Source organism: Cervus canadensis, chromosome 5 (genome assembly GCF_019320065.1).
Source record: "Cervus canadensis isolate Bull #8, Minnesota chromosome 5, ASM1932006v1, whole genome shotgun sequence".
NCBI classification, from domain to species: domain Eukaryota; kingdom Metazoa; phylum Chordata; class Mammalia; order Artiodactyla; family Cervidae; genus Cervus; species Cervus canadensis.
The window spans coordinates 44,296,679-44,318,891 of record NC_057390.1 but is presented as its reverse complement, the minus strand read 5'-3'; the positions used below and the strand labels follow the sequence as shown (position 1 = coordinate 44,318,891).

At 47.3% G+C, this 22,213-nt stretch overlaps 2 protein-coding genes across 3 annotated transcripts; one reads left to right on the top strand and one right to left on the bottom strand.

Moving 5' to 3' along the window:
- The first annotated feature begins 57 nt into the window (after positions 1 to 57).
- Positions 58 to 16,120, top strand: GGCX (gamma-glutamyl carboxylase). 2 transcript variants are annotated; one of them, XM_043468714.1, is made up of 15 exons: positions 58 to 217; positions 556 to 726; positions 2,064 to 2,222; positions 2,678 to 2,843; positions 4,951 to 5,029; positions 6,103 to 6,209; positions 7,577 to 7,740; positions 8,092 to 8,357; positions 8,504 to 8,635; positions 8,986 to 9,137; positions 9,572 to 9,741; positions 9,955 to 10,085; positions 10,581 to 10,728; positions 10,903 to 11,098; positions 11,525 to 16,120. In XM_043468714.1, the coding sequence occupies exons 1-15, from the start codon at positions 175 to 177 to the stop codon at positions 11,715 to 11,717; spliced, it is 2,277 nt and encodes a 758-aa protein (XP_043324649.1). In that variant the 5' UTR covers positions 58 to 174; the 3' UTR covers positions 11,718 to 16,120. The 2 variants fall into 2 exon arrangements, with proteins under 2 accessions (XP_043324649.1, XP_043324648.1); XM_043468713.1 differs by having other exon boundaries at positions 9,907 to 10,085.
- MAT2A (methionine adenosyltransferase 2A) lies at positions 15,128 to 21,783 on the bottom strand. The gene is made up of 9 exons (XM_043468715.1): positions 21,561 to 21,783; positions 19,343 to 19,420; positions 19,129 to 19,251; positions 18,748 to 18,860; positions 18,517 to 18,660; positions 18,121 to 18,339; positions 17,704 to 17,886; positions 17,422 to 17,555; positions 15,128 to 16,751 (listed from the first exon to the last, which is right to left on the bottom strand). Exons 1-9 carry the CDS (start codon positions 21,649 to 21,651, stop codon positions 16,649 to 16,651), a joined length of 1,188 nt encoding a protein of 395 aa, XP_043324650.1. The 5' UTR covers positions 21,652 to 21,783; the 3' UTR covers positions 15,128 to 16,648.
- Positions 21,784 to 22,213: the final 430 nt, after the last annotated feature.

Here is a 22,213-nt window from a genome sequence, read left to right as displayed (position 1 = left end):
CGCCAAGCAGGGAGTCCGGCGCAGCCGACTAGGGCCCTTCACGACAGTCTCCGCGCTTTCCGGCCGGCCTCGCGCGTGCTGATGTGTCGGGGAGGCGGGGCTTAGGGGAGCCGCCCCTGGAGACGCCCCCGGGCTCGGAGGTTGTTCCTGTGGCACATCTACCTTCCCGAGGCCATGGCGGTCTCTGCTCGACCCGCGCGGGCCCCGCGGGGCTCAGGTAGGCTCAGAGCCCTGCCTTTTGGCTGATAGAGAGGGGCGCGGCTTTCAGAGGGGTTGGAGCGGGATGCCCTGCGGGACCTGGCTGGGGAAGGGAGCCTCGGGTGGGAAGGGTCTTGTAGAGAGAGATTGCAGTCTTCGGTTTCGGGGTGGGTGATGACATTCAAGGCGCTTTGCCATTAGGGGCTGCAGTCTGAGAAAGGTTCTGGGGCATTGGGGGATCCTGGAGGAGGGGCTGCAGAAGCCCTAGACGGAGATTTTTCTGATTTGAGGAGTCTGTTTTAAAACATCTCCATTCCCACACGTGCACGTGCAACTTTCTCCATTTATTGGTTGCAGACAAAGTAAAGAAAGACAAGGCTGCACAGAATTCAGGGCCCCGTCAGGGCAGCCGAATGGGGAAACTGTTGGGTTTTGAGTGGACAGATGTGTCCAGCTGGGAGAGGTTGGTGACCCTGCTGAATAGACCCACGGATCCTGCAAGCCTAGCAGTCTTCCGTTTTCTCTTCGGTAAGTCCAGTGTCTGGGAGGTGCCAGCGTGGTTGGGGGTGAGAGAATGACAATGGTCCCTTGTCTGTTTCTTGGATACTTACTTGCTTAGTGGGCTAACCTTCCTTTTTCTAAGAGCTGAAGTGACTAATATCCTGGAAGAACTCTTTGTAACCCAGTTTTGTCTCCTCTGATTAGGACTTGGAGATCAGAAGTGCTTTGATCCGAGGCTACAGGAAATACAGAGACAGAGGAACAGAAACCCATTTTATTTGTGGAATGAAGTTTTCCAGTAACTATGCTAAGGACTAGAATGAAGTTTTCCAGTAACTATGCTAAGGACTAGACTTCAGAGAAATGGCTAGGGTGACAGAGCAGCCATTTAGGCTGTGACTCCCTAATCCAGACCTTTCTAACTCATAGGCCACAGCATGTAGGTTTGGAATGGGTTACAGACACGCCGAGATATTACTCTCCTTAACACAGTGGTTCTCAACTGGAGGCGATTTTGCTGTCCAGGGGACATTTGGCATTGTCTGAAGACATTTGTATTTGTCACAGCTAGGTGTGGGGGGAGGGGAAGAGGTGGTTATTAGCATCTACACAGAAATCAGGGATGCTACTGAATGACCTATGAACCACAGGGTAGACCTCCAGCAAATAATTAACCAGGCCAAACTGAATTGTCCTGGGTTTGAGAAATCCTGCATTAATTTGGAGCTGGCTGCCTGACCTGAGTAGCCCTTCTGTTTACCCCAGTGTGCTGGCCAGATACTGCTGTGCCAGAAAAGAAAAAGAGGCTGAGGGCGCATCACCCCAGAGCACTTTGTGTAGCCAGTAGGACAGACCTTTACAAACATGACTATCAAAACCTGAATAGCTTCGAGCATTTTGTACGCTTCTTTCATTTAATCTTCTCTGAGACCCTGCAAAATATTATGAGCCCCTACTCACAAATGGGGAATTGGCTCAGGGAGGTACAGTGGCTGACATCCCACAACTGGCATAATGCCTAGCACAGAGTAGGCACTCAACCAATTCCCAGGTGGCGCGAGTGGTAAAGAACCTGCCTGTCAATGCAGGAGATGCGGGTTCAACCCCTGGGTCAGGAGATCCCCTGGAGGAAGAAATGACAACCCACTCCAGTATTCTTGGCTGGAGAATCCCATGGACAGAGGAGCCTGGTGGGCTCCAGTCCATGGGATTAAAAAGAGTCAGACACGACTGAAGCGACTTAGCAAGCATGGTTATTGTTGAATGAATTCTTTCTGGAGCTGGGTGTGCTCAACTGTATTCTAGTATGTTCCATGGTTACCTTTGCTGAGGCCTATCGGCACCCTCCCCCTCTGCCTTCTCAGGGCTGATGATGGTGCTGGACATTCCCCAGGAGCGGGGTCTCAGCTCCCTGGACCGAAGATACCTGGATGGCCTGGAGGTGTGTCGCTTCCCCTTGCTGGACACCCTGCAGCCACTGCCACTTGACTGGATGTATCTGGTCTACACCGTCATGTTTCTGGGTGAGAGAAACTGCAGGAGAGATGGGTGTATTGACTGGACTACCTAAAACCCAGAAATCTGAAGTATGCTGGTGATTGACCAGGGTCTTGGGTTTCATTTTTATTTTTGGCTGTGCCACAGGGTTTGCAAGATCTTAGTTCCCTGACTGGGGATCGAACTTAGGCCCTTGGCAGTGAAAACACTAAGTCCTAACCGCTGGACCGCCAGGGAATTCTCTAGGTTTTCTTATTTCACTTCTTCTAGAACTTATAATTTCATCCTGCTGACCTGTGTGTCATCTGAGCTGTGACCCCTTAACTCTTTTTAAAATATTGAAATAAAATTTAGTTGAAATTTATTTTTATCTGACTATAAAACATCTGATGATTTTCTTAACCCCACTCATAGCCTGTCCCAGGGGAGCTGGGCCTGTGGCGACCCTTTGACCTTTTAATCTCTCCTCTACCAATCCCAGGGGCACTGGGCATGATGCTGGGCCTGTGCTACCGGATAAGCTGTGTGTTATTCCTGCTGCCATACTGGTATGTGTTTCTCCTGGACAAGACGTCGTGGAACAACCACTCCTATCTGTATGGCCTGTTGGCCTTTCAGCTGACATTTGTGGACGCACACCACTACTGGTATGAGTCTAGGGGGCACAAGGGAGGGGTTGGCTGCGTCAGGATGGTCCCCAGAGGTAGGGGCCCAGTAAGGTCCTAGCTCTTGTCCCAGCAAGCATATCTTCAACCATGCTTTGCAGAGTAAAGGTAACTTGTATACAAGTAAAGGTAACTTGGATGGACTCGGGAGGGGCAAGGGTCAGCAAGGTGGGAGCTCTGAGGGTGACCACAAGCAGAATGGCTCCATTCCCACCCCTTCACTCTTTCCCTATCTCCCCAGGTGCCTTGATCTGTCCACTTCCTGTAATCCTCTTAGAAGAAGAGAAGACTAAAGCCAGACATAGCTGTTTTCAAATACTTCGAGGGTGGTCATGTGGAAGAGGGAGCAGACTTTTTCTGTGAGGGACAGAATTAGAGCCAAGAGTAGACATTGCTGTGGGGCAGAAGCATGTCAGAAGGAGAGGGCCCACCAGGGCTGCCCAGCAGTGCTGTCCCTGGAGGAGGTAACCCTCCCCCACCTCTGGCTTATGTGACCATCTTTCAGGGGAGGTGAAAAAGGGATTTGGAGACAGGGTGGCAGAGCTGATGATCTTTAAGGAATCCTTCTATTACTAAGTAAAAAGCAAGTATGAACTGTCAATAACATGGGCATGGGAAGAAAAACTCAAACACTGGATTCGTTAGTGATTTATCAGTCATTGATTACATGTCAATTGTCAGTACATCTATGCAGATATCCCCTTTTTGTAAACCTTTACATTCATTTAGAGTGGCCAGCTCTCATCATAAGGAATTGAGAGGCACTTGAGCTTTCCTGGTGGCTCAGATGGTAAAGAATCCGTCTGCAGTGCAGGAGACCGAGGTTTGATCCCTGGATCAGGAAGATCCCCTGGAAAAGGGAATGACTGGTATTCCTGCCTGGAGAATTCCATAGACAGAGAAGCCTAATGGGCTACAATCCATGGGATCACAAAGAGTTGGACATGACTGCGTGACTAACACTCTCTGACAGAATACCCCAGAAAGTCTCATTTTTGTGATTTTTGCACAATTTGAAAAAATACTGATCATTCACTGAAGACTTTACACATGCCAAGCACTACGCTAAACACTTTTGCTTTTTCCATGTTATAACCCCATGAGGTCCATCATGCTATTCCCATTTTATAAATGAAGAAATTAAGGCTTAGAGAAATAAAGGATTTGCCTAAGGTCACCAAGCAGTTAAGAGGCATAAATGAGACTCCAGGTCTCCCTAATGGTAGACTCCAGTGCTCTTGAGCACCAGTATAATAACCTGCCCCTTTCCTGGCTTCTCTGCTCATTCTGTGTCTTCTTGAAAACCTGCTTTGCTTCTGCCTCCCCAGAATACATCTAATCTTAGTAGCCTGGTTTTGTCAGTTCTCAGCCTAGGTAAGCTGTTAACAGATACTCTCTGGCCCTAGATCCTAGCATCCAGGTCTGTGAAATGTCAGTTTGTCTTGAAAATTGAAACTTTGCTTTAAATGCACTGTGTATATTTTCATACACCAGCTTTTCAAACATTCCCTGAAATTCCTTCTTTTTCAAGTTTAGTCATGTTTTAGCACTGTAATCTTTTTTCTTTTTGCGTATCAGTGATTCAGTATGCCCTTCTCCCATGCAGTGGATGGGGTGGCAGGAGGAGCAGGGGGAAGTACACCTTCCCTCATGCAGGTAACAGGAGGTCAATGTATACTAGTCTTCCTGCCAGCTGCCCTGTGGCCATGGGGTGGGGAATGGAGGATCTACAGCCCCTTTCTTCTGGGGCTAGCATTGTAGTTTTTTTCCTGGTTTGTTTTATGAGGAGAGACTAATTTGCTAACTAACAGATGTTAAACACTGAATTTTTTGTTGTTGTTGTTATAACTCACTAGTAGTTACAACTAGTAGTTTCTGTTATGACTTGAAATAATCGTTACAGGGTGCTCAAATAATTCGAAAGGGCATCAGAATAGCCCAGAGAACTGAGAAAATGTGGGAGACCTCTTAGAGTAGAGACATCATTACAGAGATATCCTGGAATAGAGAGATGATGACATTTAAAAAGCAAGGGAGAAATGGGACTGGACTAAGAACCTGTCCTCCACCCTTCTCCCTCTCATTGCAGGTCTGTGGATGGCCTGCTGAGTGCCCGGAAGCGGAATGCCCACGTGCCCCTTTGGAACTATGCTGTGTTGCGTGGCCAGGTACCAGATCTCAGGAGAGAGGGGGTGTTCTTCACAGCCAGTGGCAGCATGGCTGCCCACTGCCAGACTTCACTCTGCTTGGCCTCCCTGAATCTTCTCCTCCTCCCCTCTTCCTTTTTGAAACTCAACTATTTAAACAATTTTTTACGTATTTATTTTCTTTTTGGCTATGCTGGGTATTCATTGCTGCATACGAGTCTCTCTAGTTGTGGAGAGCAGGGGCTACTCTTCAGTGCTGTGCCCCAATTTCTCAGAGTGGTGGCGTCTCTGATTGCAGAGCATGGGCTCTGGGCAAGAGAGCTTTGTGGGCTCTAAAGCGTGGCCTCATTAGTTGTGTGGTGCGTGGGCTTACTTGCCCCTCAGCAGGTAGGATCTTCCTACATCAGGCATTGAAGCCCTGTCCCTCGCATTGGTAGGTAGACGCTCATCTACTGGACCACCAGGGACATCCCTCTTTTTCCCTTTTTGCTGGAAAGCTGGACTGGCTTCTCCCTGCTTTCTAATCTAATCTACTTCCTAATCTCTGGGGTCTCTCACCTTGTCATACAAAGAAAGAATAGAGCTTTATTCCCACTAGATTAGAATCTTCATGTGGAAAGAGTAACCTCTGTGCTTCATGACTTTCCTTTTTCCTTCATGACTTTTCCTTCAAAAGTGAAAGTAAAGTGAAAGTGTTAGTTGCTCAGTCCTGTCCGACTCTTTGCGACCGCATGGTCTGTGGTCTGCCAGGCTCCTCTGTCCATGGAATTCTCCAGGCAGGAATACTGGAGTGGGTTGCTACTCCTTTCTCCAGGGGATCTTCCCAATTCAGAGATGGAACCCAGGTTTCCTGCACTGTAGTCAGATTCTTTACCATCTGAGCCACCAGGGAAGCCCGACTTTTCCGTCCTGACTTTGCCTAATACTGTGCCTGACATCTGTAGGATGTTAGGTGAGTGAACGTCTGAGATGAATGAATAGAGTGGATCTCGTCTCTCAGGCCCTGGACTGAGGTCAGAACTGATTTGTGACTGTCTGCGGAGGATGAGGTTCTGACTTCGTTTGAATATTCGTTTTGCATATCGTGTTTGCAGATCTTCATCGTGTACTTCATTGCGGGCATAAAGAAGCTGGACGCAGACTGGGTGGAAGGCTACTCTATGGAATACCTGTCTCGGCACTGGCTCTTCAGCCCTTTCAAGTGAGCAGCAGGGCAGAGGCCTGGAGTGGCCAGGTGCAGGGTTGGGGGGCTCACCTCCTTCAGGTCTCCGGTCATAGCTGCTGCTCCCACTTTGCCTAAATTTGCTTCATGCTTCACTCTGTCCGCTCATCTCCCTCTTCAGCAGAAGGCAGAGTTGATGATGTCAAAAGATCTAGGCTTAGCTGCCCCTGGGAGACTTACAGCATGGGCCGAAGCGAAGGGAAGAGAAATAAAGGAAAGGGAAGTGCCAGCGCTAGGTGACTTGGAGAGTGAGTCAGTGCCCCAGCAGTCGCTGTGGTGGGCCCTCTGTCCTTGGGTGGCTGCCCCAGCCTCTTGCCCAGATTCCTCAACTGGCGTGCCAAGAAGATGGACAGTCAGCTCCCCTTCCCCAACAAAACCATTGTTAATAACTCTTCCCAAAGCAGAGCTGCTTCTCTCTGACTTCTCTCTTCCTCCCATCTCTTCTTCCTTTTGCCTTCCTTTTTTTACTCTTACTTTTGGCTGTGCGGGTCCTTGTTGCTATAGACTTTCTCTAGTTGTGGCAAGTAGGGGCTGCTGTCTCGCTGTGGTGTGTGGGCTCCTCATTACTGTGACTGCTCTAGTTGCAGAGCATGGGCTCCAGGTGTGTGGGCTCACAGCACAGGTATGTGGGCTCACCATCATAGCGAGTGGGTTTAGTTCCTCCATGGCTGTGGAATCTTCCCAGACCAGGGATCGAACGCATGTCCCCTGCATTGGCAGGCAGATTCTTAACCACCGGACCACCAGGGAACCCCCTTCTTGTCTTACTTTGTACTCTTCCTTCTGCCCTGACACCTCCCAGTTCTGGAAGTTTGACATCATTATATCAGCCAAGCATTCCCCTTTTAAAGTATACCTCCAGAAGGTATACCTCCAGGAAGAGCCTGCCCTGCATAACACACACACTGCTCATTCAAATTTTGCTCTGGAAAAAAAAAAAAAATTTTGCTCTGGGAGCTCTGCCCTTGCTTATTACTTAGGGCATGTTGAAAGAAATTGAACACCTGAAGTATGTGAGATTCCCTGGTGGCTCAGATGGTAAAGAACCAGCCTGCAACACTGAGACCTGGATTCAATACCTGGGTTGGAAAATTCCATGGACAGAGTAGCGTGGTGGGCTATAATCCCTAGGGTCGTAAAGAGTTGGACACAACTGAGCGACTAACACTCTTAAATTATGTGGAAATGAAAAGGGGTTGGAAAACCCTCCCAGAGGATGTCTTTCTGTGGAGTTCTCTACCCACCTGCCAGGGTGGATCATGCAGCATGGAGAAGGTAGCAGAGGTGCCTCAACTGTGAGTATTCCATGCATGCTAGTGCCTGAGCTTTGACCCTGCTGTCTGCAGACTTGTGTTGTCCGAGGAGATGACGAGTCTACTGGTGGTGCACTGGTGCGGATTGCTGCTCGACCTCTCAGCCGGTTTCCTGCTCTTCTTTGATGCCTCAAGACCCATCGGCTTCGTCTTCGTGTCCTACTTCCACTGCATGAATTCCCAGCTTTTCAGCATTGGTCAGCTCCTATAATCTGGTGGGAAACAGGAAGCCACAGGTGTGCAGGGGAGGGACGAACCAGCGGCCCGTGTGGCAGGGGGAGATGGTGACAGGAACAGGAGCTAAGCTGAGCCTGATGTAATCTCTGAGAGATGGAAACAGATGAGAAGGCGGCCAAGGGCTTTTGGGCTCAGCTAGTATGTTTTGTAATAAGTTTCTGTGGGAAGTAATAGGCTCCAGTTGAGGACTTCTTTCATCATAAGTGGAATACCTGGGAGAGGCTGCCTAGGGGAAGGGGGGTGTGTGGAGGGGATGAGCCACGTTTTCCAGTCAAACTCCTGAAGTGCTGGTTTCCTCCCCGCTGTTCTAGGCATGTTCCCCTATGTCATGCTGGCCAGCAGCCCTCTCTTCTGCTCTCCTGAGTGGCCTCGGAAGCTGGTAGCTCACTGCCCGAAAAAGCTGCAAGAGCTGCTGCCCCTCAAGACCGCCCCACAGCCCAGCACTTCCTGCCTGTATAAGAGGAGCCGAGCCAAAGGCAGTCAGAAGCCAGGGCTGCGCCACCAGCTGAGCACTGCCTTCACCCTGCTCTACCTCCTGGAGCAGCTCTTCTTGCCCTATTCCCACTTCCTCACCCAGGTGTGTGCGGGCTGGGGGTCCGCTTGGATAGTGGCAGAGGGGACAGTGCTCAGGAGAGAAGCGGGCAGATATGGGGGCCTCTCTGGGCAGAGGACAGCGTTAGCGTGAGGCGCTTGGAGCTGACTCCCACCACCCTGCTTCCTCAGGGGTACAACAACTGGACCAACGGGCTATACGGCTACTCCTGGGACATGATGGTGCATTCCCGCTCCCACCAGCACGTGAAGATCACCTACCGTGATGGCCGCACCGGCGAGCTGGGCTACCTCAACCCTGGGGTGAGATGCCACTAACTTCCTGGCCTTCAGAGGCCCCCTTGAGCTTTGGGCTCTGGTCTCTGTGGGTCCACTTTGCCCTTTCTCTGGAGCCAGGTGGAACCTTCTTTTGTGGGGGTTGAAATGGGCAGTGTCATTCACATCCCTCAATTGAGATGAGACTTAGGAAAGGTGAGTACCACTAGCCCAGCGATGAGAAAAATTCTTCCACGAAGTTTTTTGCTTCTCATTTTTTTTTTTCTTCCCTGTCAAAACTGGCAGCAGGCAGGGATCTTTTTGTGCCTTCGGCACTGCATGACCTGTCTCGGAGCTCAATAACAACGAGGTGGGACTAATGTGGGGGTTTGGGGCAGGTATTCACACAGAGCCGGCGTTGGAAGGACCATGCAGACATGCTGAAGCAATATGCCACTTGCCTGAGCCGCCTGCTGCCCAAGTACAATGTCACTGAGCCCCAGATCTACTTTGATATTTGGGTCTCCATCAATGACCGCTTCCAGCAGAGGTGGGCAAGGGGAGCAGAGAAGGGGGAGAACGTGAAGTCCAGTTTTTTTTTGGCCAAGATGACTAGCCTGTGCTCCTCAGTGTTGTCTTGCTTGCAAGGCTGTCCTCTGGTGCATGTCCCTGTTGACCTGGTTGTGGGCATAGCTGATTGCATCCAGCAGAGGGCACTGTCATCCCGAAGAAAAGGGAACTCATTCTCTTAGAAGCTGTTAACTCTCCTCAGGCGGCCACTAACCCGCATTCTTCCCAGTGCTCCAGAATCTCTTTCCCATCTTCTGTCTCTCTGTCCCCAGCTGGCAGTAACATGCTGACGTAGGCTGTTTCTTCTTTCTGGAAAACCCTGTTTGTCCTATCTGGGAACAGTGATGAACAGAACTGGAAATTCCAGTATTTTGGTGGCTATGGCCTCCATAGAACATGATTTCCTTCCCCAAGGATTTTTGACCCTCGTGTGGACATCGTGCAGGCTGCCTGGTCCCCCTTCCGGCGTACACCTTGGCTGCAGCCACTGCTGATGGACCTGTCTCCCTGGAGAACTAAACTACAGGAGATCAAGAGCAGCCTGGACAACCACACCGAAGTGGTCTTTATTGCAGATTTCCCTGGTATGGAAGAAAGCACAAAGGCCTTGCTGTCTCCCTCCTGGCCTCCTAGGCCAGGGACACAGTGTGTGATGGCGCTGGGAGGGTCTGCTCCTGGTGGGAGGCTGGTTTTTGAAACCCGAGGTGGAGGTGGTGGTGAAGGTGTGATTTCTCTGTTCTGACTGGGAGTGAGTTCACGCCACCTTGGGGTGGGATGGGAACTCTTGCCCCTGGCAGGGCTGCACCTGGAGAACTTCGTGAGTGAAGACCTGGGCAACACTAGCATCCAGCTGCTGCAGGGGGAGGTGACCGTGGAGCTGGTGGCAGAACAGAAGAACCAGACTCTTCAGGAGGGAGAAAAAATGCAGGTGTTTGGCTTGAATTAACAATGATAGAAAACTTTTGATGAGTGCACTTGATTTAGTATAAACACAAAATGCTTTAATGTAACAGTAATGCAGTAGGAGGCTTCCCTGGTGGCTCAGTTGGTAAGGAATCCACCTGCCAATTGCAGGAGATGCAGGTTCAATCCTAGGGTCAGGAAGATCCCCTGGCGAAGGAAGTGGCAATCCACTCCAGCATTCTTGCCTGAAAAATCCCATGGACAGAGGAGCCTGATGGGCTACAGTCCATGGGGTCAGGAAAGAGTTGGACAGGACTTAGCAACTAAATAGCAACAATGCAGTAGGGCTGAAAAGCAAGGGCCCTGGGGGCTATAAATAGCCTCATTCAGGATTCTAGAGGTCAGTTCCTTTGGATTCCAAAATACAAGAAAAAAGATGGAGGTGGGGAAGTGGAGGGAAGCCATAGACTGGCTAGGGAAAGGCTAGAGGATGAGAGATCCATTTCTTCCCCCTTGTCAGTTGCCTGCTGGTGAGTACCATAAGGTGTACACAGTGTCGTCCAGTCCTTCCTGCTATATGTACATCTACGTCAACACTACAGAGGTTGCACTGGAGCAAGACCTGGCGTATCTGCAAGAATTGAAGGAGAAGGTGGAAAATGGAAGTGGTGAGTATCTGAAGATTTGGGCTAAGAGAGCCCACTTTACAGGAAGTCGGGGTCATGATCAAAGATCTGCCCACTTAAAGAATGAACTTGAAGCATCTAGCTGGGGAAAGAGGAGTTCTAGAAGAGAGAATGCTCTTTTCTCAGTGATTCCTCTTTTTGCCCTCTTCCGGACAGAAACAGGGCCTCTGCCTCCAGAGCTGCAACCTCTGCTCGAAGGGGAAGTCAAAGGCGGCCCTGAGCCAACACCACTGGTCCAGACCTTCCTTAGACGCCAACAAAGGCTCCAGGAGATTGAACGCCGGCGAAATGCTCCTTTCCATGAGCGACTTGTCCGCTTCTTGCTGCGAAAGCTCTATATCTTTCGCCGCAGGTAAGCCTTACCCAATAGTACGTGTCTTTGTCATCAGATGTTTGCAGGCTGGGTCACTGTTCTCTGATGAGAGTAACAGTAGGGACTCTTTCCCAGGAGAGGACAGTCCAGTGCTAAACTTCTCCCTTTTTCCTCTCTCCTTGCTCCTCTTCCTCATTGATTGGGAGAGTAAATGGTGTGTCTGATGGGCGCTGTCTTGTTCTGACTCAGCTTATTTCCTGTGGGTTATTCCTACCTGACCCTGGAATCCTCAGTCAGACACTGTAAAGAGTGGGGTGCCCTTCCAGCTGGGATGGGAGGTGTCTAGGGGGAGATTCTTATCTGTGGGTGAGAGGCCAGATGACCAGGTGTCCTCTGAGGGCTTTGGCAGGATTGCCTGTGTTGAAATAGGAGTTTGAACAGCTGGCTTTTTCCCATCTTTTTCAGCTTTCTCATGACTTGTATCTCACTTCGAAATCTGGCATTAGGCCGCCCTTCCCTGGAGCAGCTGGCCCAAGAGGTGACTTATGCCAACTTGCGACCCTTTGAGCCAGTGGGAGAGCCGAGTCCTGTAAACACAGATTCTTCAAATTCTAACCCTCCTGAGCCGGATTCTGACCCTGTCCACTCAGAGTTCTGAGGGAGGCCAGATGTGGAGTACAGATGTGGCAGCAGCCAGTCACAGGACCGTTACCTAGGCAGTGGACATGTGAAAAAACTACTTCAGATTTTTTGTTTTTCCTCCATATCCACGGCTGTAATAAATTCAGAGAGGATAGATTAGAGGGACAAGGAGATAAAGCAAGGATAAGATTTATCAATTCCAAGGTTGAGGGGCTTGGGCAGTGGGGTTAAAAAACAATGTGAAAATGTCTTTCAAGGGTTAAGAATAAGGTTTAAAGTGACTTGCTCCTTGCCAAAAGAGAGTTAATGTTCCATGAAAATAATAGCTGCTGTTCTTAAGTGCTTGCCATATACAGGCACTGTGTGAAGCCCTGTGCCAGCATTATTACACTTATTCCTTAAGAGCCATAAGCCCTATTTTGTGGTTGGGGAAACTGAGGCTGAGGGGTAGTATAATTCTCTCAAAGACGTATACCTAATAAGGGATAGACTGACTGATGGTCTGAACCTCAAGTCTTTTTTTTTTTCTTAACCTCAAGTCTTAAGGTCCTGCACCCTGCCTCTTAAAATTTTCAGAATCACTGACAGTAATTTTGAAATAACATAGCTTAAAACTTGTCTGGTTATAAAGTGTGATTAGGATGGTGATCAGGTTTTAGATGCAGGGTAATTTTCTCTTCACTGCAATTTTGATTCTTTTTTTGTTCCTATTGTTTATACAGCCAGTTTTTTACTAGGGGTTATGAGCATAGAATAGCAGAAAGTTAAACTGATAACAGAATTTAGATGATTAATAGTGGTATATATCTAAAAAATAAGCTGAGTATTTAGCATTATTCTAGTTTTCAATGAGCAGGAGGTGATGTAAAGTGAGATTTAACCAAATGTAATGAAATCAGGGGATGTTTACAGTCATGATATATAAGGTTTGGATGTGATTCAGGAAGATCCTCAATTCTGTGAAAATTCAAAGGCCTGGTACTGGGCTAGGAAGTGAGAATGCATAATTAGCAACAGAAACAAACAAAAACAAAACAGGCCCTGTTTGGGAACCCTATTGGGCATCCTGTGTGGAGGCAGAGACCAGCGGCAGCAGGCTGGCAATCCCAGTTACTTTGATAAAGGATCGCATTTGTTTCCAGTCTTCTTTTCCCATGCTCCACTCCATCCAATCGCAGGGTTCTTTCCTAGGTGGCTGCCTTTTCACCATACATACTTGGGATGATTGTGTCCACTCCATGGTTTCCAGGGATGCCGCTGCTTACTTTCTTTCCCGTGCTCTAGAGCTGTTTATCTAGCTCCACCTAGCTACCCCAGAGTTTTTAACTGTCATAAACAAGATGCATTCACCCACAACTCAGACCTGCTTCTTTATTACCGAATGGCAGCTGTTTTTTTGATTCTTCCATTTTCCTTCCATTTCTTAAGATTTCAAGGCCCATCAGTTCTACCTCTTACTTTTTGGATCTGTTGAATTCATCTCTCCTACCTCTGTCCTTTCAGCCTTTATACTGGAATCCAGTGAAACAGATCAGAGCAGGGCTGCCAGGGAGTTGTGCAGATTGGGCCTAAGTGCACTCAACTGATCCAAGTGGAGCCTGGCAGTAAGTTCCTGTGATTCACACAAGGCATTTTGTGGGTTAGAGATGGCTGTGGCACAGGGCACTTTGCTAAGAACCATGCATGGGAACACTGGTTTTCAGTTCTGCAGATCCCCTCAGTGACACGAGACACCTTGGCACTGTGTCCTTCCCCATAACTGCTGCCCCATCCTCCTTTTTACTTGGTGAAAATAATAAAAGTAGTTCTTCGTTTTGGAAGGGAACTCTTACAGAAGTATTTTTCTTGATACAGGCAAGGATGTTACTTTCCCTCAACTGTTAGTGTACCACTTGTCTCATTTTCCAAGTGACAATGTTGTGGGTACCCAATACTGTTAAGAACAACTGCTCACTGGAGAAAATCTGGGTTCTCCAGGTTTCAGTATTGAGACCCTGGGTCTGAATACTGAAATGTTTAGCCAGGCTTTGCTTCCTACCATAGGCCAGCATTTAGGTCTTTTGTCCCTGACCAGTGTCATCCCCCTTAAAACTGTAGAAAAGTATGATTTTCAACTTAAACATGTTTCACATTCCCTTTCATTGGCACTTTATGCTTTTGATTCTCAAGCTGTAACCAGGCATCATCCTAGTAAATGCTGAACCAAACTTTAAGGCCATTATTTCTCTGGTCCTGCTTTACCAACCTACAGATGCTTTATCCTCACCATCATTATTTGACCAACATGGTTAGACAGCAGTGTCTTGGCCATCTAAAAAGCTTTTTGATATCCTGGAGCTTTTCATTTCATGAAGTTTAAGTTCTCAAGTTTCACAGCAGGTCAAGAGTTTATACTCCCTGAAATTTAACCTTGGCCAGAAGAGTTGACTCATTGGAAAAGACCCTGATGCTGGGAGGGATTGTGGGCAGAAGGGGATGACAGAGGATGAGATGGCTAAATGGCATCACTGACTTGATGGACATGAGTTTGAGTAAACTCTGGGAGTTGGTGATGGACAGGGAGGCCTGGCATGCTGCAATTGATGCGGTCACAAAGTCAGACACAAGATTTAAGCTTGCCTTTCCTCCCAAATGTTTCTAAACTTTTAGCCCTCCAGGCAAACAGATACAAGCAGCCATTGCTTGGGCCTCATTTGCAACAGTAAAGCATTTCAACCATTTGATTTCATATTTGCTGGTGTATATACATGGGCCATGCAGCTCAAGAAAGGATGGTTCAAGAGCTGGTTGATGAGTAGTCTGCATAACTGCAACAAATTCAGAATACACATCCTCACTGCAGTTTTGTTTAAACTTTATCCATTGTATGAGAAACTGGTCCCTCAGTTGTTTAAAAATACTTTTCAAACTGTAGTACGTAACTTGTAGCCTTTAACCCATTTATATACAAGGGGAACTTAAGACAGCAAATTGTTTTTACATTTTCAAAACACTGAAAATAGATTTAAAATATCACTTTTCTCACATGATACTCATTTTAATGGTTGTTATGCCTTTAAAGCACTGCTGATAGTGCAGAAATGGCTGTTGTAGTAAGACATGAATTTTGCCCACTGTGTTGGCCAAAACAGGCAGTGCTGGACAAACCTTCAACTTTCTTCTTAGTGTCAGGGATACAATTTATGAACCTTTTAAAGGCCAGGCCTATAGTCAAGGTTGAAGTTATTTCCCTAAACCATGGGTAGGATTACAATTACTCAGGGTTAAAATATGTTTAATTCATACTCATACTGAAACACTTACGAATGGCGGGAAGAGTTCCCTGGTGGCCAGGATTCAGTGCTTCCACTGCAGAGGTCCACGTTCAATCCCTGGTTGGGAAACCATCCCACATACCACCAGAATACAAATAATAATGGACACAGGTAAGGTAGAACCTAGCATTTTATTTAGATCTTCATTAAACTGTTGGAATTGAGAACCAGACATACGTAATAAACCTCCAAAAATAGATCCTGAAAGGCACTTTCTGCTTAGGGCAAGCAGTCATGGAATAAGCATGTAAACAAGCTGGCTTCTCTGTACCACACCAGCCAAGTCAGCTTTCTCCATGGCCAGCTGCACCAGCTCTGCCCTCCCTTCTGTTAACACCAGCCAGAACCCCTGTAGGTCTAACCCAAGGTTTTTCTGTAGGACACCTTGGCCTACCTGGGAATGCTGGAAACATGTTAAAGGAATCATGGTGTTGAGGAAAAAAAAAATCTTTTAAAAGCTGCCATCTGAGGTGATGGCTTCTCTGTACTTACGCCATACCCCAGAATACAATAAATAAGCAATTAGAAAATGTTCAAGTATGAAGGGATTTCCTCCTCCCCGCCAAAAGCACTGCTCTCTGAAGGAAGCTGGTTTCTCTGTAGCTACACCAGCTGTCCAGAAAGCTCATTGGACCTGGTTTTGAAAATAAAACAAAGTTAAAACCCTGGGAGGAGTTCTTGTGCAGTGTGGAGTACTCAGTCTTTCTTATAAAGAAAAAAAAAAAGTTATCTGGTACCAAAGTGTGCAACCTACAGACCCTCAGGTACTGCCCTGTGACTTCTCTGTATGACATCACAAGGGTGCCAAGTGCCTGTTTTTCTAGAGCTAGGAATTGGTGGTTTGGCTAGTGCTGAAACCATGCATAGGATTGGTTTACTAAATAAAAACCTTATTACGTACGTCCTCCAAAAGACAGCTGAAAGTGGAGAGATTCTGATTTGGTGCTGTTTAAGAGATGGCGATTAAGAGCATAAGCACCAGGGAGATGGTTTAATGGTAACTGCCTTTTTTTTTTTTTTTTTTTATGTCAGGCTAGAGCTCCAACTGGAACTTGCGTTACATGCAAGAATGATTGGATAGGGAACACTCCCTGACAAAGAGCTACATAATTAGAAGTGGATCAAGTTATAGGGAGGATAAGGGAAGGCTTCACATTCATAATAGAGCTCAAGACATTACAAATTCATGCTGACAGGGCTGTGGCATTGCCAGACGAGAAGCTATCATGGAACTACAAGTACTTTACGTGCACATTACAAGGACATTTTCAGCATTTGGTGGGAGAGTCAATGCAATTAGGATTTTAGAAGGTTGGGTGATAGGGCACAAAGGTTCAATTTCAAAGCATTATTTACTACAATGCTGTTGATTTGTTTCTAGGCAGTTACACGGATCACCTATGCTCACTAAATTCATTATAATGGTGAACAAAACACCTAGGGACAGAATAGCAAGCCCAACTTACAGTCCCCCACACAAGCTAAAATTCATGTCATTGACTATAGAGTGACTGCAACTGATCAGGAGCTGAAAGAGGACAGGAAAATTTAGGAAGAAGGGCCCTTTCCCGCAGAGCTTGAAGGCTTCTCTGTAGCCTACGCCAACAAGTCTGGGGAAAAAAGGCTAACACTTTCAATATTTAAGCTTTTTGGGCACTTCCCATGGGAAGCTGTCCCTACCAAAGTGGCCATAGGCTGCAGTCCTCTGATAAATTGGCTTCTTCAGATCCAGATCCCTGGAATATACAAGTCCGTAACTTAATATGTAGCATTCAATTAAAGTAAAGCAAAACAATCAGCAAGACTCATTTTCAAGACTTCTGGCAAATGAGTTCAGTTCTCTGGGGTATGCTAGGAAAGAAGTTTGTGGCAAAAGTATTTGTTACTTCCCTGGTGTCCAAAACTCCTTGCACAGTCCTTATCAGTAACTATAGTTCTCGTTTTTCCGTCCCTGGCTCAACAAATATGAAAACTTGTCATTATTTGGAGAAATTTCAAGTATCAAAAACTCATCTAAAGTCATGGAATACTTACCAAGGTCCCATGCCCACACCCTACCAAGGTTATTTTCTTTGTAACAGCCATGTACATCCCATTTATCTGTACTAAAAATTCTTTTAAGTAAACATCCCTCAGGTAACAGGAGCACAAGTCTGTATCAAATGTGGAAAACTTTTCTAGGGTGGTTAGTCTAAGCCATGGAGCACTAGAATTTTAGATTCTTCCTAATAATTTAAGCCTCTACTGAAGGCAATTTTCTAAGATATTAACACATTCTAGGAATTAAGATGTTTCCCCACTTGAGTCTTCCTTCACACCTTCACCTTCCAAGATTTGAATATATCAAATATATACACACCCACACCCTCAATGTTTTTCACTAGCAATAGGCTTTACCATCTTTACCTGACAATGACCCCAGGGCGGAGGTCAAAATTCTTCTTCACAATCTCTAATAGCTCTCTCTCACTCTTCTGAGAGGTGCCATAATGGAAAATGGAGATAGACAATGGATGAGATACTCCAATAGCATAAGAGACCTAAAAGAATTTAAATATCATTAAGAATCAGCAAAAGACCCACACACTGTGTAACAGACTGGTATAAAAAAAAGACAAAGTAGTTAACTGCTAAACATCCTCCCACTTACACACCTTTTAGTGAACCCAGTAATAGAAAAATATATACCTGAACAAGAACCCTTCTGCACAGACCTCCTTTAACAAGGGATTTTGCCACCCAACGAGCAGCATAAGCAGCTGAACGGTCCACCTTGGTATAATCCTTTCCTGAAAAGGCACCTCCTCCATGAGCTCCCCAACCACCATAAGTGTCCACAATGATCTTCCGGCCAGTCAAACCAGCATCACCCTGAAATTACAGAATTTAAATTACTTTATGCCCAATCCTTTCCAGTGGTTCTAGATCAGGCCTGCCTGTTAAATGCTTATTCAGTATCACTTGGCAAACATCCTCAGAAGATTCACACGCAGGCTTCAAAAAACCTAGGAAAAAGGTGGAAAGTAGCCAGGTTTTTCCAAGTAACCATGACAGATTTAAAAAAAAAAAAAAAAGGCAAATTAAACTGAAATTGTAAGGCCTTACCTGAGGCCCACCAATAACAAATCTGCCACTTGGCTGTAGATGATAGATTGTGTCCTCATCAAGGTACTTTGCAGGTACGACAGCTTTGATGACTTTCTCCTTTAGGGCATCTCTCATCTCATCAAGACAAACTTCTTCATCATGCTGAACAGATATAACAATTGTGTGGACTCTAATGGGAAGCACAGCACCTCGATCCTGCATATACTGCACAGTCACCTTGAAAGCCAAACATCAGAACATCAGTCTACTAAACAATAGCTTTGTTCTTGGTTCCCTACCCTACATTACAGTACAGAGAACAAATGCTATTCTTCTCTTAGCTTTAATCAAACCACCTTACTGATGTCCTGTGCCAGTGTTAATGGGTGTAGGTTTACAATGTTCATCACTTACTTGAGTTTTAGAATCTGGGCGTAACCAAGGCAAAGTGCCATTCCGGCGTAGTTCAGCCAGTTTGGCATTGAGCTTGTGTGCTAAGACAATGGTTAAAGGCATACATTCCTCAGTTTCATCAGTGGCATAACCAAACATCAAACCCTATAAAAGGAAAAGTCACCAATGCAATCAATCCAAGCTTCAAAATTTGTTAGAAGAAGAGATGCAAACAGATGTCTACCAAGATACCTGGTCTCCTGCACCAATGTCTTCCTCGTTTCGGTCAAGATGAACACCTTGAGCAATATCTGGTGACTGTTGCTCCAAGGCCACTAACACATTACACGTCTTGTAGTCAAATCCTATAAACAAAACAATGTGTTTTTTTAAGGGCCATAGCAATATTTTTAAACTTACAACAATTATCTGGAACTCTAAATGCTGCTAAAGAAATAAAATATACCTAAATGTAGTACTTTTAGAGAAAAGCATAGGGCCAGAACAAAAGTACAGTAAAAGTATACAGGTGGAATGAAATATTCCTAGGAACACTCAATAAAATAGAGCTAAAGAGGACTGAAGAAAATATCTGAAAAAATGAGGTTAGAAAGTTAACTCATTAAAACATACCTTTGGAAGAATCATCATATCCAATGTGTTTAATGGTTTCACGAACCACTTTCTGGTAGTCAACAGCAGCTCTGGACGTAATTTCCCCAGCAAGAAGGATCATTCCAGTCTTAGCAACAGTTTCTAATAAAAGAGATGTTCACACTCAAACATCACTTTATAAAGTTAATTTTCATGCTATTTTTTCATCATATGAGAAGTGTTCTGAACCTACCACAAGCCACTTTGGCATCAGGGTCCTGCTGAAGGTGGGCATCAAGAACAGCATCACTGATCTGGTCACAGATCTTATCTGGGGGGAAAAAAAAATTCCTGGCTCAATTTCTTTAATTTACTACTAATATAAGTATGTCATGCCTCCCTCCCTATAACTATAGCTGTTAAGATCTTTGTGAATGCTTTCTTCTAAAACTGTGGCAGGGATTCCCTCCATGCTGTGGTTAGGACTCCACTATTCCACAGGAGGGGGCAAGGGCTCTATCCCACATGCCCTCAGCACAGCACAGCACAGCACAGCACCCCACCCCCTACAAATTGTGGCAAAACCTATATAACATAGAAGTTATCAATTTAACCATTTTCAACAGCATACCTAACTGCCATCTAAGTAAAGCATTCCTTGTGCAGAAACCATTTTCCTGAAGAATGCTGGATACAGTGATACATGTTTCCAAACTTGACACCCTGGTTTTTTACTACAGCTGTACAAGATCAGCAATTCAGGTAAGCCAGCGGAACACCTAGCATGTTTAATACAACAAGGACATCAGTCCCGTCTTTCCACTATTTCAAACATTTTGAAAAACTAAAGTTCCCAGGCAAAACCAATTTTCATTGTTATACAGAACAGCCACATACCGGAGATTCAAATCAAAGTAGAAACAGAAAGTGGCTTTCTTCCAATCAAAAGCAAAACAAGGAACATTTATCTTTACGCGTTAATTTTCAAAGACAACAATACTTACATTTATCCCCCCAAGTTTAAAATTCTCATTATAAATCTAAGGCAAAGTGTGGTCTGTTTATCAATTTCTCCATGATCCTCTAAGGAACACCAATTAGGGAAGTGAGAGAAAATGTCACTTAAAGAGTTAAATGATGAAAGCAAGGACACTTCACGAACAAAGGGGATAACAATTTGATTATCGGCAACAATTTGATTCTGTGTTGAGTAATCCAGGATCAAAAGCTGAGTAGGCTGGAAAATACCCAAATGTATTCTGAATCCTTGATATTCCACTCATCTATACAGCTCCCCAATTATTACTTTCCTAAATTTTCTATAACCATCCAAAAAAATCTTAAGTAAAACGTGTACCGCACTCATGCCATAGGCCAAAACAATCCAAACATTTTCGAACGCCTGCAGCTTTAACTTAATAAAAGGTGGGTCAAACACACATGTTCCCAGCACTGGGAAAATACAAACAAAACCACCACACCACATCTGACCATCACTCACTAGGACCTCAGGGTCTGTCCTCCCGTAGACCACTAGGTTGCTCGTGGCGTTTCACCATCGGCACAGGAGGCTTACTAGAGAGAAATGGCTCCTTAAGCCATCAGACGACATCTGTCATTGTGGTCATCCTAAGAAAGATCTGGATCAGACTAGTAAAATTGTGATCTTCACCATACGAGGTTTTCAGGCTGCGACCGAAAGTCCCTTGGTATTGCTTCACTCCTTCGCGTGTAAATTGATCCCCGTAATGGCGGACCGCTGGACAAAGCCCGTAGGACGTGTGGAGTAAAACCCTGCTTAACGGTCAGCCCCATCGCAATGGCGCCTCGTACTCAATTCATGTTTCCTGTCCCTTTCACGCGCGATCCAAATAAGGCAGGGCTCCTCCGACAAGCGCTATATTTAGTTGGAGGCTGTCACCTTGACGCCAGACCATATACCGGCTAAGGGCATGTCACATCCTTCACCGCAGCCAAGGAATTAATGGGGAGCGCGGACTCCCCGAGGCCTGGGCCGCGCTCTGCAAACCGGCCGGCTCCCTCGCCCAGAAGCCACATGCGGCAGACACGTGGTTGCGGCTGCAATGCGGGGCGCGCGCTCCCGCGGGCCGGACGCGAGCACGCGGGGCGGGTCACCCACTCGAGGTGGGTCGGCACGCAGGGCGGAGAGGAGGAAATAGAGCCCTCCTCGGCAGGAGCACGAGCGGCCGCGGCCCCCGCCCTTCTCGTTTTCTGGAATCTTCCGCATGCCGGGGCGCGCGGCCGGATGGGAAGAGAGGAAGAGAAGCGGGGGAGGGAGCGGCGGCCACGCGCTCAGCACCGGCGGCGCCACGAGGAAGGCGCGCGGCCGCCGCTCTTCACACCACCAGCCGGGAGAGTCACTGGCGTGGACACCGCGGCTAGCGGGTCCTACCAGCCAGGTCCGATCCCGCACCCCGACCCTCGCTTGGCTCCAGGGCCCGTCACCTCACCTGGGTGGCCTTCCCCCACGGACTCGGAGGTAAAGAGGAACGTGCCCTCCTCGATGAACGCGTCGTGGAAGCCGTTGAGCTGCCCGTTCATGGTGGTGGTGGTGGTAAGTGAAAGTGGCGTAGAGAAGAAAAGGGAGCGGCAAGACGACTGCGAAGTGCGCGAGCAGAAGACAGCAGTCTATTTAGCTCAGGCTGGCGGCGCGGAGCGAACGAGGTGGCGGGCGGCGCGGCCCACTATTTATACACGGGGCCCGCGCGCGCCCGAGCCGAGCCCCGCCCCTCGGCGCCCGGCGCCAATGCGCCACTCGCGCGGGGACGCGGGAAGAAGGAAGGGGCGGTGCGCAGAGAGGAGCTCGGGCCGAACCACTGTCCCGGGCAGGGGGAGGGAGCGGGGGTAACGCGCCCCTCCTGCGAATATTCGCCATCTTAAGCACTAAAAACAAGAGGTGGGGGAAAAGACAAGAGTACAGGGTCACTGTACTCTTCCGTGAGCCACGGGGGAGGACGACAAACAAGGGCTTAATGGGCCTGCTCCCCTGTGCTGTGACATGGCACCTCCCTCCCGACCGTTGGCCCGGCTGTCTGGCCGCAAGGTCGCGTCCCCCAGCGGTGGCCTAGGGAATCGACGAGGGTTTTGTCCTCTGGCTCTGCCC